Genomic DNA, 13,689 nt, shown 5'->3' on the forward strand with positions numbered 1-13,689 from the left:
CGTAGATACAGTTGAGTGTAATACAAACACGTCCCTCATTAAACAATTAAGTGTACCTGTCCCGTGAAGCTATGGCATTTAAGAAGGAAGGGTGACATGCAAAAGGATTCTTTTTGCATGTCACCCACCCTCCCTTCCTTTTAAAAGGAAGGATCACAAATGGCAGTAATCTTACCTTGATGACATTTCCCACTAAGGCGGACCGGATTAGTTGCAGTACAAACCAGCTACACCTGCAACATGCAAGCCATTCAGGTCAGGACTCAAGACTGACACAGCTCTTAGTAGACACCAGAGGACCAGGGAGGGAATTTTAAAAAGGAAAATAATAACCTCCTCCTTGTCAATCTAGTTACTCAATATCTGAGAAGTAGAGACATTTGTTTCGTCACTTAATCCGAGATAGACTCACAGATTAAGTTATCTGATGAAATTAACCCTTGCATGGGCTGATACCAACTGATAACAATTTAATGTGGACAGAGTTCCATTAACCCTGGACTGTTGAGTACAACAGATAAACAGTGAGCACCTAGTGACATCTGGTGGTCAAAAAGAGAAACAGCATCAGAGGAAACCATCTGTCGAAATGGAGGGAAAAATTGATTTTCTCTTATTGATGCTCTATTAAAAGACTGGCAGAAAACCTCTTTAGAAAATGTAAATTTTGAGTCACAAGATTGTCCGGTTTAAAAACATACAAAAATTTATAAATCACATTCCAGTTTAAAATCGTTAAAGCTTTTTTTCTGAGCTAACAGCGGCTGCTTGCAGCAGCAAATTAAAACAAACAACTCTATTATCAATTCTTTAATATCACAAAATAGTCAAAATAAACCAAATTTTGTACAGTGGCAAAAATCTTGGAAAATTTATATAATTTGCAAAGACTTTCTCAATATCATATATCTGGCCAAGAAGATAACTTATACCAAAGCGTAAAATAACCTTAAAATCTTAAATATGTGACCGGGATTAAAAAAACTCTACATTTCAATTATTCTTCCTGTGTGTTTATTCAACCAACACATGCCAGAAGTGTTGGCAAGATTACATCTGCAAATGAAAATTATAACGGGGCAAAGAAGTGTACAAATCATTTGATTTGCTCCCATGTCATTAACAGTTGGTACTGAAAGCATGTGTATCTGAGTTCAACCTAAATATGCTGGACACCAAAGAAAACAAGACTGGCACATACACACTGCGAGTATGAAATACATTCAAATAGCAGGACAAAATGCAAGTTGTGGTATCACAATCAAGACCGGTATTTATGCAGAAATTTCAAATCACTCCTTCAGTTGATTAAATTACTTTCTGCATGTTCCATGACTGAAATGAAAATATTTGAAAAGAGCCGTAATCTCTGCAATTTGTGTTTGCAAAACCTAACATTAAAAAAAAAAAAAAAAAAAGTACTAAGGTTTCCATGTGGAATGACTTGGTATATTGATTGCTTAGATAACTATAGTATAGACATGTGATCAGTAATGGGGTAAAAAAAAAAACATTATTATCAAAAGAAAAAAAAAAAAATTTTTAAAACCTCCATTTTATTTTTTTTTTTTTTTTGTTTTACATTATTTTTAGACGTTTGTAATGGTCTTGTATGTGCTGAACATTTTGTGGTAAATGAAACATATTAGTAATCTGTGTGGGGGTTTAAAAAAAAAATTCCCACACGCCACATAAACCTTTCTAAATCTTTGAAAGCTTATTTTCTGATGTACATTAGAATAGTTTTTTGTTCACAAACTGCATTAAAAGCCACACAGCGTTACACAGCGTTACACAGCGTTACACAGCGTTACACAGCGTTACACATGATGAGGAGGCAGATGTGCTTCTTCCTGTTCCCACTGCGGTCTGCAGAGTGTACGGTTTTGTGCTGCAGTAGCCTTTTACTGCAAAAAACGACAAGTTACCACAATTAATTTAGCCTAACTGTGGGCTGGAAAAAATAAATTTAGAAACAGGAATGGAGGTAGTATATATATATTTCAACATTAGGTGGATTACTGGTATAAACTGGTTTGAAACATACTGAAGCTATCAAAAGCACATCAGTCCCCTATGTTTTAAGCAATTTAATATTAAAGGTGTAAATGTAAACAATAATCCTAAATTAATAGCAATGTGTGTATTTTTTTTCTCATGATATAAAATTATACATCATTGCAGAACCAGAACCCAGAGGTTCAGATAAATTTAGCTCTACTGTACCATCCTAAAGTATCCCACAATGTCTATTGCACGTTCCCCTCCAAGGACATCAAGTACTGAGCTCAGCTGGTGGAGGAGAGATGAACGGCACAGACGAGGGGAAAGACAAAAAGAGAGAGAAAGAGTAAGGACAGGGAGAAATGTCGAGAAAAGAAAAGGAACAAAGAAGTTGGCTTGTGCGTTCGTTTCTGTGTCTTCATGAAAACGTCACAGGCTGTAACATAACATAAAAAAAAGAAAATAAAAAAAAAAGAAATCAGCCGGGAGGAACGGATTCTTAGAGTGAGCTGCAAGTGCTTCTCCAAAAAAATAATGGAACTTCTTTATCTTCCTTGGACAAGGGCTGAAAAAAACTCATCAAAAACAAATGGCACTAAAACTGTGATGGCTGTTCATACATGTCTCAGCATTACTTCAAGGTAAAAGGTTCAAAAAGTGAAAGAAAAAAAAAAAAAAAAATAGGAAAATGAGCAGTCCTTTTTGAACGCCACACAGTGGGACAGACCCCCAAAACAGTTCTGAGGTCCCCAGCACAGAGGTCTCTCTCTTAATAAGCAGTGTTAAGTGTGTAATCACTGTCCCCATACATTCGCACTGCGAGAAGTCCAAAGACGTGAGATGAGTAAGAGAAACAGCATCTGCGATTCCCAAAATTGTCTTTTCCAAGGCCAAAAGTGAATGACAGTGGCCCTGTCCTCAAACCTGCAACAGCTAAATCTTCCAGTATGTGGCCAACTGTTTTATTATATTTATAATGTAAAAATGAGAACCCAAGGCCACACTGGGAAGTTTTATCTCATCCTTTTCTCCCACAGTAGCTCTGGTTTGACTAAGCAGACATAAAATTAGTCCAAGGTAACGCGAGTAGCCAGGAAAGCATCAGTGTTCATGTAAGTTCAAGTTCGGAGTCAGGAACAAAGGGTTAAATGGCACGCTGCATGCTATAATAACCCTTAGAACAGACTAGTTCTGAAGCATTGTGGTGTACAGTGTGTAAACAACCTGTTATCTGCACTGCTTTTAACTCCCATTAACTTCTGGATTCTTCAAAGGTTACAAAGGGGCGGTAGCGCTGAAAGTGTCAGTGATGATGGTTGAAGTAGACTATAGCTTCATGTTGCTGAAGTCCTTGGACAGACTCTGCAGGTAAGCATCATGAATGGCACTGAGGAACTCTGGGTCATTCTAGACGGGGAGGAAATAAACGAGAGCAGAATGAACAAACTACGTACAACTGTTAATACATCCAAATTATTTTGAAGGTGGGACTTTTAAAATAGCAGATTCACATTGATAGACTCCAAACGTAACAGCAGCATCTCTACTCAGAATCAGGGTCTCCGTTAGGATTCACAACAAACCGTCAAATGTTTTCTTTGGAACCGTTTCTTCAGCAGAAAGGTGTTCCAATAAAAACTGTATATAGTGAGGTCTGTAGATTACCCTGATTAACATGGATACTGTTTCTGGAAAGACAAGTTGCTATTGCATTATTTAAATGTCATTTTTAAATTATCTGAGCACCATAAATTACATTACATTCACCTTCACCATATTAGGGCAGAGGCAGAAAGACGGAACTCTCTAAAACTTGACTTGGCTGCTTTCGACCAAACATTTCCAGGAATTATGGAACCAGAGGAACTAACAAAACTAAACTAAAAGTCCCTTTTCCCTTTTATTATTGTTTGAGTTTCCACAGCGTCCATGCATTCAGTTGCTGCACTATCAGTTAGTACTAGCTCTGGAGCAACCGTACAGGAACCAAATTTAATCCCTGGCTCCTCTAATGGCAGCTTTAGTTTCTGTGTTCCTCAAAGGATTCTTGGACCCATGAGAAAGTTCTATGCTCTAAAATTGGAGCAAAATTCCATGTTTACTAGCTCTTTTTGTAATGTGGGTGACTGACCCTCTAACTTTACACTAGTCTTTTCATTTTGAAATTGTAATGGTAAGGTAATGGACAACAGCTTTAGCTTCTACGTTTTCCCTCTGCAACGTGCCAACAGTAATGCTTTTATGTATTTTATGCCCTTTGTGTACCTTAATGAGGTGTATCAGAGTATCCTGCAGCTGTGTTATGCTGCAGGCTGCTTGTGGAGGCTCTAAAGCTCCTACAGAGGACGAGGGCTCGGAGGGGGCAGGAGGGACCACTGATGCTGCTGCTGTCGTTTTACTGATGGACTGCTGGAAGACGCTGGGGGAGAGGAGCACAGAATTTGCCGGCCTTGGAACAGCAAGACCTGGACTAATGGGGACAGCCTGAGAATAGAAAAGGAAAGATGGGGAGAGACAAAGGAGAAGAAATTATACAAAAAAACAATATGCTGGGTTACAATCTAATTTGTTGCGGTATAAAAGTATACGTGACAAACAAAACACTGTTGAGGGTAATATCAACAAACAGATCCACAAAAACAGCTGCTTAGAAAGTCGTTGAACTTACAGACATTGGTTTAATCAGGTTTGGAGGCTGAGAGAAAACATCCATCTCCTTGCCATGCTGAAGAATAGGTTTCCCCATTGGCTCTTGGAAGCTGTGGGGTGGGAACAGCATGCTTGGCAGAAAGTTTGGCGCGAGGATGGGTTTGTGGATGTCCGAATTCACAGATGGCACTGCTGCTTTGAGGGTGTTGAGTATCTCCTGTCCCAAATAGGCCGTAGGAGCTGCTGATGGTGCTGCAGGACCAGGGAGAGCACGAGGCTCTGAGCCAGCTGGAAGCACCATGAGAGGGGAGACTGAGCACTGAGGTTGGGGGTCTGACCTGGGGACCACTGACTGAAAAACAGGGCTGGGGTGTAGCGCATACGGAGCTGGGAGCAGGCCGTGTACTTGGTGCCGCTGACTTGAACCAGGGTCCTGGGATGTGACATGGGGAGGAAAGAGTGGGTGTTGGCGGGCTGGAGAGGGATAAGACTGGTCCCGGAGGTAAGCAGTGGAGGGGTCACTGGAAGCTGTGGTGGTGTTCTGTGTGGGCATGGTGGGTAGAGAGGGGTCCTTAGGGAGGGACGATCCAAAGAGCTCCTCAACTGTGATCTGCTTCACCATTGTATGAGAGCTCTGGTGGGTAAAAAGAACAAATCTGTGAGCTGTGGAACTTAAACGCATACAAAGCAGTACTAAAACAATGACAAATCCTCAAAGAAATATGAGGATGCAAAACTGGACTCAGAGAACTTAAGATGGGCATTGTTCACCATTTTTTGACATTCAATATATTAAGCAATGAACTGATTAATTTAAAAAATGTAATCATATGGGGAGGGAATAATAAGGGGACCCCATGTGTTTTAAGGGTAAAATGCAGACAATGAATTGTCTAATAACGGCACAAAAATGAAAAGATCTGTTAATGGAAAATGGAACCAACTATCAGGAGCCAACCAAAAGTAAGCAAGATCAGTATCACGTATAAAAATGAACATAAATTGTGTGTCCATAGCCTCGATCCCTAAACTCTCCGCTTTACTAAAATCTGAACTGATCTGAAATCTGGCTAAAGAGCCAGTCCTCAGCTCCTTCTTGACTGAATTTCTAGGTATCAAGAAAACGCATTTTGCATACCATTTTCTGCTCTCATAAAATAGTCTTTGTCAAACTAAATTGTCAGCCCTGATATAAAACCCAGAGATTGGGTGAGTGCATCTGTCTGTTTGCAACATAACCTACATAATCAGCAGCTTTCTGTTGCCAAATGCTCAACCGTATATGGGGTGACAGTGACTCCTGAAATAAAAACAAGCACCATCTCTTTGTCCTCCTCCACAGTCTCCATTTGTAGGAGTTAAATAAAAGTGTATAAATAATGAATACATATCAGACCTTTGCATACATGTTTGTGTAACGTAGGTACCTTTTCTGGTTGTGGTGTGCTGTGGGCATGCTCCGTGGCATTGATGGCCGATTTCACATTAGGCTCTGCGGACACATCTGTGTCACCTGTTAGAGCCTGCATCACACACACAAAAATGAAATGGTATTTTTAATTTTTCAGGGCCAGAGGATAAATATATGGACTAAAAGCCAGGGTCAAGCAACTGGACAACGCATACATTTTAACTTCAACCCTGGATGCTTAAACAAATGCCACCAGACCTGAAATAATCCCAGATTTAGTACCCCTGTAATCTCAGATATGCGTATGTGTGATTCATGAGTCTGTATCTGTTGAGTCAGACCTGTGAAGTATTTCAGTCAGTGTTTAAAAAAGGTATGGATGCAATAAAAAAACTACGAATGCTAAATTTGTATTCAGGCCATGGAAAGTCTGTGATCCAAGGTCACATTTTTTGTATGTATAATCTGCACTGTGTGTTGCCTCCTCACTCTCTGGTATTCCTCCTTGGCTTTGCTGAGCAGTTCTAGGATGTCGATGGGCCGTGGTTCTGCGACACCATTGGTCTTTCCAGGCTCTGCCCTCTCCGGCGACTTTCTTTGGGCATGGTCTGCTTCTTGTTTCATAATCCTGGGGGGAGAGTTAACGCGTGAGATTTAGTCTGAACACCTCACTGTTATTTGCTTTGTCAAATGCGGATTTAAATACTCCTTGTGAGGTAGTGATGAAGGTAGAGTTGCTTCCAAAGCTAACACCTAATGGGTGAAAAAACATTGACGTGCTAACAGTGTACTGTCCTATCTGATCCAAACACAAATAGGGTTAGGCCTACATGTCTGGCAACTTACTTGGCCATCAGCTGAGCGATGCGTTGACAGTCCCTCTTGTCATAGAACCAAATACTGTAGATACCCACTGCAAGAAAAACAAATACTGCATATTACACTGCGTGTAGCGGAGGCAGCATTACATTAGACAAAACTCTTCACACAGTTTTACATTTTGTTTAGGATTCAGTTTTGTACAACAATAAAAAAAATAAAAAATAGGATCATACCACAATACAATTAGACCAGAAGTCAATATACGATAATATACATTTATTGCCCAGACCTAATGCAAATGGCTGGAACTAAGCATTTATCACTATTATGAATCTCAATGCAGCATATCAACTGGGCAGTGTGCCCAGCTGCTGCATAAAGTAGTTTTAAAAACAATAATTCTACCAAGTGCAAGAAGCACTGTACAAAAACCATGCATCACTTCAACTATAATGTCTGTACTCATTTGAACCAGTCTGTAGTTTACATGCCCACCGAAATTCCACTATTATTCCGAATATGACAGTGTTTCCTACGGTGGCCGGGAAGTGCAATGCAACATTACAAAGAATGAAACACTTTTACATTTTGGAAAACAAATTTACATTTTGGAAAACAAAATAACATTTTAGAAAACAAATTTACATTTTGGAAAACAAATTTACATTTTGGAAAACAAATTTACATTTTGGAAAACAAATTAACAAGATGCAAAACACTTTTACCAGTCCCGAAACAAATTTACAAATGACAGATTCTTCACGAAAGGGAATGTACCACATACCGAAGTGATGAGGTTTTGTATACATGTCGCCTTTGACTACGGCAGTTATGGATCGAATAAGGCCAAATAGAGCCCATCTTGAACAGGAGGCACTGCCTTATATACTGTCTATGGGCCGGCCTTAATGCATCAGCGCAATGTAGGCAAAGGTCTAACGGAAATAAAATCACTATAAATCGCCAAAATCTCATGCGATGTTCTAGTTTTTAAACAAAAAAGACAAAGAGACTAATTAATGTGTTAATACAAAGAATATTTATTATAACATTACAGATATGAGTACAAACGGAAACTTCACCCTTCTGAACTAAGAGGTTCTGCTTCAAAGTGAAGTTTAAACAGACTGAAATGTCCAGGCTCACTCCCCCACTAATGATTCATTTATTTCTGCATGTATTTATTTATTTAACGAGACTTTAAGTTAGTGTTTGTAGTCCACAGTCCGAGTCCCGGCAGACTCCCTTTAGGAAACCTGTGATTTAAACTTCAGCAGGCTGTGACAGTCCGCTCCGTTTAGTCCTGGATCTGATTCTCCGGGCTTCCCTTCCCTCCAGCGGGCCCAGCAATGGCCTGGGTCTCCACGCGTGGTGTCGGTTTTGCTCCCAGGAATGGGCAGTGAGCTCCAGGTCCTGCAGCTGCAGACGGACTCAGCTGCCCCCCTGCTGTAGCTCGATCCGGCCAGCGGCTGTCGATACGTTCCCTGTTTTTCCAATGTTTCCGTCAGGTCCGTCATATAAAACTCAAACACAGACCACACGTAAAGTCACCATAAACTTCATTCCACGCATATACTCACTCACCAACACACACAAATTGACTAGCTCACCAACAACACCTCATCACTTCGGTATGGTACATTCCCTTTCCGGAAGAATCTGTCATTTGTAAATTTGTTTCGGGACTGGTAAAAGTGTTTTGATCTTGTTAATTTGTTTTCTAAAATGTAAATTTGTTCAAAATGTAAATTTGTTTTCTAAAATTTATTTTGTTTTCAAAATGTAAATTTGTTTTCTAAAACGTAAATTTGTTTCTAAAATGTTGTTTTAAAATTAAATTTTTTCTAAAACGTAAATTTGTTCAAAATTATTTTGTTTTCCAAATGTAAATTTGTTTCAAAATTAGATTTGTTTCCAAAATGTAAATTTGTTTTCTAAAATTTTTTGTTTCAAAATGTAAATTTGTTTTCAAAATGTAAATTTGTTTTCAAAATTAAATTTGTTTTCCAAAATTAAATTTGTCCAGCTTTGTAAAAGTGTTTCATTCTTTGTAATGTTGCATTGCACTTCCCGGCCACCGTAGTTTCCCACACATAGACTAATGTGTGGCGGTGCGCCACTACCAACACCGGCTGCAGCACATTGCGTTTCGTTATTCTTTTATGAACGCTATTTAAAAACATGTTCAGCTGCATTTCCTTTCCCTGCTCTGCTCCGTCACTTGCCCCACACACACACACACGCACACACACACACACACAGTATCTACCTTGTAAACACCTTTACACAATCACACATTAAAAAGTCCTATAAAAATATTTTACATATTGAATATAACATTGTCAGTGTGTTAATGTTAGAGTCCCGACCCGACTCTTAGCAAACAAGCTATTGTGCCTGCTTTAAAAAGTTAACTAGTCGCAAGTTTGCGGTAACATGCAGTTGGGTTGTTGAGGTCAAAACACTATATGTAGCAGCTGTGAATCAAATAAACATATTATAAATAATGTTATGTCATTTTTTACTCTAACACGGAATGTTTGCTGCTTCAATCCAGAGGAAAATTGAAAAGTATTTTCCACGACTGAAAAAGGCACGTGTTGAGGATAAGGACCAGCCTGAACCAGAGGTTATCAGTCTTAAACAGGTATGAAGTCCAACCAGTGTAATTACTTATGTTATTAATTTGTTTACAATATTTTCAGGCTTCAACCAGTGAAAGACAGGGTCAGGGAGAGAAAGAGATAGATTTGTTAGGCATTGAAGTAGGAGAGGAGGACAGCATCCAACAGTGTGTTGTTACGAAAATAAGCCCACTGAAAGATTAAGTCACCATCACCCAAAGGGAAGGGACTACTTGTTATTAAAATGTACAAATAAACACAAACTGTATGCCTGCAGTTTTTGCTGAAACAATAATTACTTATTTTACACTGTTTGGGTGTAATGTGTGTCTGTGTGTGTGGGTATATGTGACGAAATACTGACGTTTTCAAGGTCCCTCAAGAGGCTGAGGTAACCTAGCAACCGGAGTGTTTGCCTCCCTGTAGCATCTAGTGCTACCAAGGGGAATATTGAGAGGTGTAAACAGGTGTGCGTTTCCAAGTACACTGATCTCTCTAAAACGGCATTCTAAGTTTGAGTACACTTGTAAACCTCAGGCAGTGAGTTCACCTGGACACAAACATTAATTATCGAAATCTCCCTGAAGAACCTATCCTCCCATTGTTAAGACTCTTCCATCAAGCTCTTATCTTGCTCCTGATCAGTCTTCAGCTTTTCTTCTTTGCACTTGCTAGTTCATAACAGGAGGAGGAGTCTTAGAATCATCTTGAAGATATATTTCTCTCTCTGAGCAACCACACCTTCACAGGAGCACAATCGCAAAAACAGACACTACATGCCGACCAGTTGATGTCTGAGAACTACTAAAAGCCAGTAAGTTGCATTACTGAGGAGCACTAATGGACTGAAAAACAATCTGACTGACAGAACTACACAAGCAGTAAAAAAAACAGCCGAGGGAATAAAAACCAGTGGCGGACACCATCAGTGAAGATTTACCCCGAGCAGTCTTCCAGAGGGGACGGACAACTGGCAGAGGTTGGAAGTGCCTCCAACAAAACCTGAGGAATATCGTCAACCAGTGTTTTACGTAACAACTCTACGCAGTTCTATTGGTCTGCAAGTCAACCCACTCGGAGGAGTTAAAATGCTAACAGCAGCACTTGAACTCAAGTGAAGCTACACTGAGAAGTGGCTCTGGCCTGAATACACTCTCAAGAAATTACATCATGTCTTCCATACCAGGCCGGCTGATGGGCAAACCAAGTCCAAAAGGGGAGCAATCTACTTTGACGTTGACCCTGGCCATGTTATTTTTTCTCATAAGCAAACAAATGGGGAAACAGTCTAATTCCTTATTCATTGCCTTGATGAAACTCCTGCTCAGACTTCTTATTGATTACCTTGGTGGCAACGCTGTCAGTTACTTTCTTAAGATGTGAGGTATTTCATCACCCCCTTCTTTTCCCCTTACTTCCCGCAGAACCCTTTCCATAAGGCTAGAGGGGTTTGTCGGCAGCATTGGCACCTCACTGGATAACGCCATCAACAAAAGCACAACTTAGAAAATTAAATAAATATCAAGAAGTAGTCAGATTCATAATCAAACCAATAGGTCTTTTTGGCTGTTGACCCAATGCAGAATTAAAACAACTGTGGCCAAACCGAGCTGAAACTGTTGCCGTCTGGTAGTCCTGCGTAAGGGCCATGAGTGGAATAACCTTGTCACAAGAAGTTTTCTTGCTAAATGCGACTCCCAGACACCAAAATGACTTCAAGCAAAAAGGAAAAGAGATGTTCCAGAGAACGTTGGGGAGTTGTTTGTTCAGCGTTTTCAGAGGTAACATTATTTTCTGTTCCATCTTGTGTGTGTGATACTGAATGTCATCAACACCTACACAGCCGTCTACTTTCCAAGAATGCACAGTGTGTACATTTATTTGACAGCATCTTCTGTGACACAGCAGTGTTTCATAGCAGTTGAGCAGACACCTAACAGACACAGATTCTGTAGCTAAAAAACACTACACAATATTCCCTTCGACAGTAGAGGATTTTTGACACATTACAATTACAGTCCACCCTGACAGAAATATGTCCATACTCTGTATGATAGCTACCGTTTTAGAGCCTATTCTACTAAATACTCACAGTTGCCGTTCCTATAGAGCAGGAAGGGATCCTGCAGCTGGAACTCCAGGTCTTTGTTGATCGGCTCCACTAGGTTCTCTGTGCTCAGTCGGTTCATGATGGTGAAACCATGGTGAGGCGAGGCAGACCTTGGATGAACAAAGATTGTAAACACTAAGATAATACTCTGGCAGTACAAAACATAACCATCACCTCCCTGATAGCACTTTACAACACCTTGTGCACTCTATTTGCACACCATTTAGTAAAAGCTTTGAAATCTTACTTTTTCATGACCAAAAACTAGCAAACCTTTTTGACTTGCATCAGTTTACATATGGAAAAGTAAAGTAGTCTTTTATAAATAAATATATCACTTTTAAAATTGTATTTACATTTTCTGGTAACTGATGAAACAAAAGTGTTTGGTTGTGGGAGATGACGTTAGTAAACAGTGATGATATACAATATATCCATTATTGATTAATCATCTATTTGGTTCTATAATTAACGGATGCATTATTTTGTCTAAGAAATAAATAAAAAAACAATGACATATGGCCATTATTAGTTACAGTGTCTTTCCAGTGTATAGTTTGCTTTCGATCTCAAAACTATAGACCTATACAATCCCATGGAGTCTAATAAATAACCACTGTGTGCACAGGACTGTAATAAAAAGCAAACAATTATTAATAAGATACGTCTCTAAACCATAGACTATATAGACTATATAAAATAGCTCTAAACGAACCACAGTAAATTGTTGTTTACAAAGACTGCGGCCTACACACGTGCGTCGTGCGCAGGATACGTCAAATAGCAGCGCAAAAAACCGAACTCTAGACAAGTAAACAACCTTCATGGTCGTCGTGTTAAATTGTTAACATTAAAAACAAATTAAATGCTTACCTTGCATAAACAAACAGGGTGCCCTCGATTTCGGTCTTCTCCTGAAATGATAAATTACGTTATGGGTCAAAAAGAACAACCCGCTAACGTTAATCGAAAATGTGCTAAATAATAGCAACGACCGCATACTAGTCACTAGCTAATTTATGTTAGCTCAGGTAAAATAACGTTACTTTTTAAACAGGAAAGTAATGGAAACACTGACAGAAAGACACTGGCTCAAACCGGTATGTCAATGAACATATATGGATAAGGTACAGTTTGACAAATACTAACAATTAACACATTTCTTAGTGTTTTCTACTGTTTTTATCAAGGAACTAGCATTAGCATGCTAAGTGAATAACGTTACTTAGCTAGCATACTTTTGATGGCTATTCACGAAACTGTTTCGAGTCTTTAGACAAACTTACCCATTCGTTCGCTTTTGAGTTGAAGTTGTAGAGAGCCACCTGGCCGGTAACATCGAGCAGCCTGTTAATATATGGGTCTTGTCTCTGTAGAGCTGCTAAACTCATCATTTGTCCAGCATTTACGGTCTCCATCTTGTATGTGATTGTTGCTCCCGCACGGACCGATTTCTGGAGACACACGATAACTTCCGCTGTCCCCGGAAATGACAGCTCTCAAAACATTTCTGAGAGATTTATTTATTCCGCAGAGATTATTTTATTTTATTATATAAAATCTGAAACATAATATAGGCCTAGATAGATCATTCTCAATTTGTTAGAGTGCCGTTTAAAAACGAAATATTTGTAGGAAATGATGGGCAAGCCTTATGATTTTAGCCTAAGCCAATGTGCTTTCTAAAATTAAACAGGTTATAGCCTATTACAAATAAACAAAATAAATGGAATTAAAATGATGATGCTCTTTGTTTTAGGTGTAAAGTTAACAATAATGGACAATCATTTGGCCAAATAAATTGCTAACTGCTTGTGGAAATCAAATTAAATTAGGCTAAATTAAATTAAATTAAACCAATTAAGACTATCTTTACAATTCAGAAATACATCGTATTAGTCAAGGGGACAATCAGCTGTGGGAGATAGCCTAGTTGTGATGAATTTTAGAGACATTTGACTTTCATAATAATAAAGTGAACCAAAGACTGAGATCATATATTTCTAAGAATTAAAGGCCACGTCGAAGTGAATTCCCCAAATCAAAATAATCAAAAACTCGTGACAAAA

The 13,689-nt window shown here is 39.1% G+C and overlaps 1 protein-coding gene across 5 annotated transcripts; it reads right to left on the minus strand.

Moving 5' to 3' along the window:
- Positions 1 to 1,582: 1,582 nt before the first annotated feature.
- dcp1a (decapping mRNA 1A) lies at positions 1,583 to 13,090 on the minus strand. 5 transcript variants are annotated; one of them, XR_005639355.1, is made up of 11 exons: positions 12,907 to 13,090; positions 12,494 to 12,534; positions 11,603 to 11,730; positions 6,911 to 6,977; positions 6,554 to 6,692; positions 6,081 to 6,176; positions 4,673 to 5,287; positions 4,270 to 4,488; positions 3,229 to 3,411; positions 2,227 to 2,292; positions 1,583 to 1,907 (listed from the first exon to the last, which is right to left on the minus strand). XR_005639355.1 is itself a non-coding variant. In XM_039801637.1 (9 exons), the coding sequence occupies exons 1-9, from the start codon at positions 13,036 to 13,038 to the stop codon at positions 3,331 to 3,333; spliced, it is 1,518 nt and encodes a 505-aa protein (XP_039657571.1). In that variant the 5' UTR covers positions 13,039 to 13,090; the 3' UTR covers positions 1,583 to 3,330. The 5 variants fall into 5 exon arrangements, 1 of the variants encoding a protein (XP_039657571.1); XR_005639354.1 differs by lacking the exon at positions 2,227 to 2,292; XR_005639353.1 differs by having other exon boundaries at positions 1,583 to 2,292.
- Positions 13,091 to 13,689: the final 599 nt, after the last annotated feature.

Source organism: Perca fluviatilis, chromosome 5, assembly GCF_010015445.1.
Source record: "Perca fluviatilis chromosome 5, GENO_Pfluv_1.0, whole genome shotgun sequence".
In the NCBI taxonomy this organism is placed as follows: domain Eukaryota; kingdom Metazoa; phylum Chordata; class Actinopteri; order Perciformes; family Percidae; genus Perca; species Perca fluviatilis.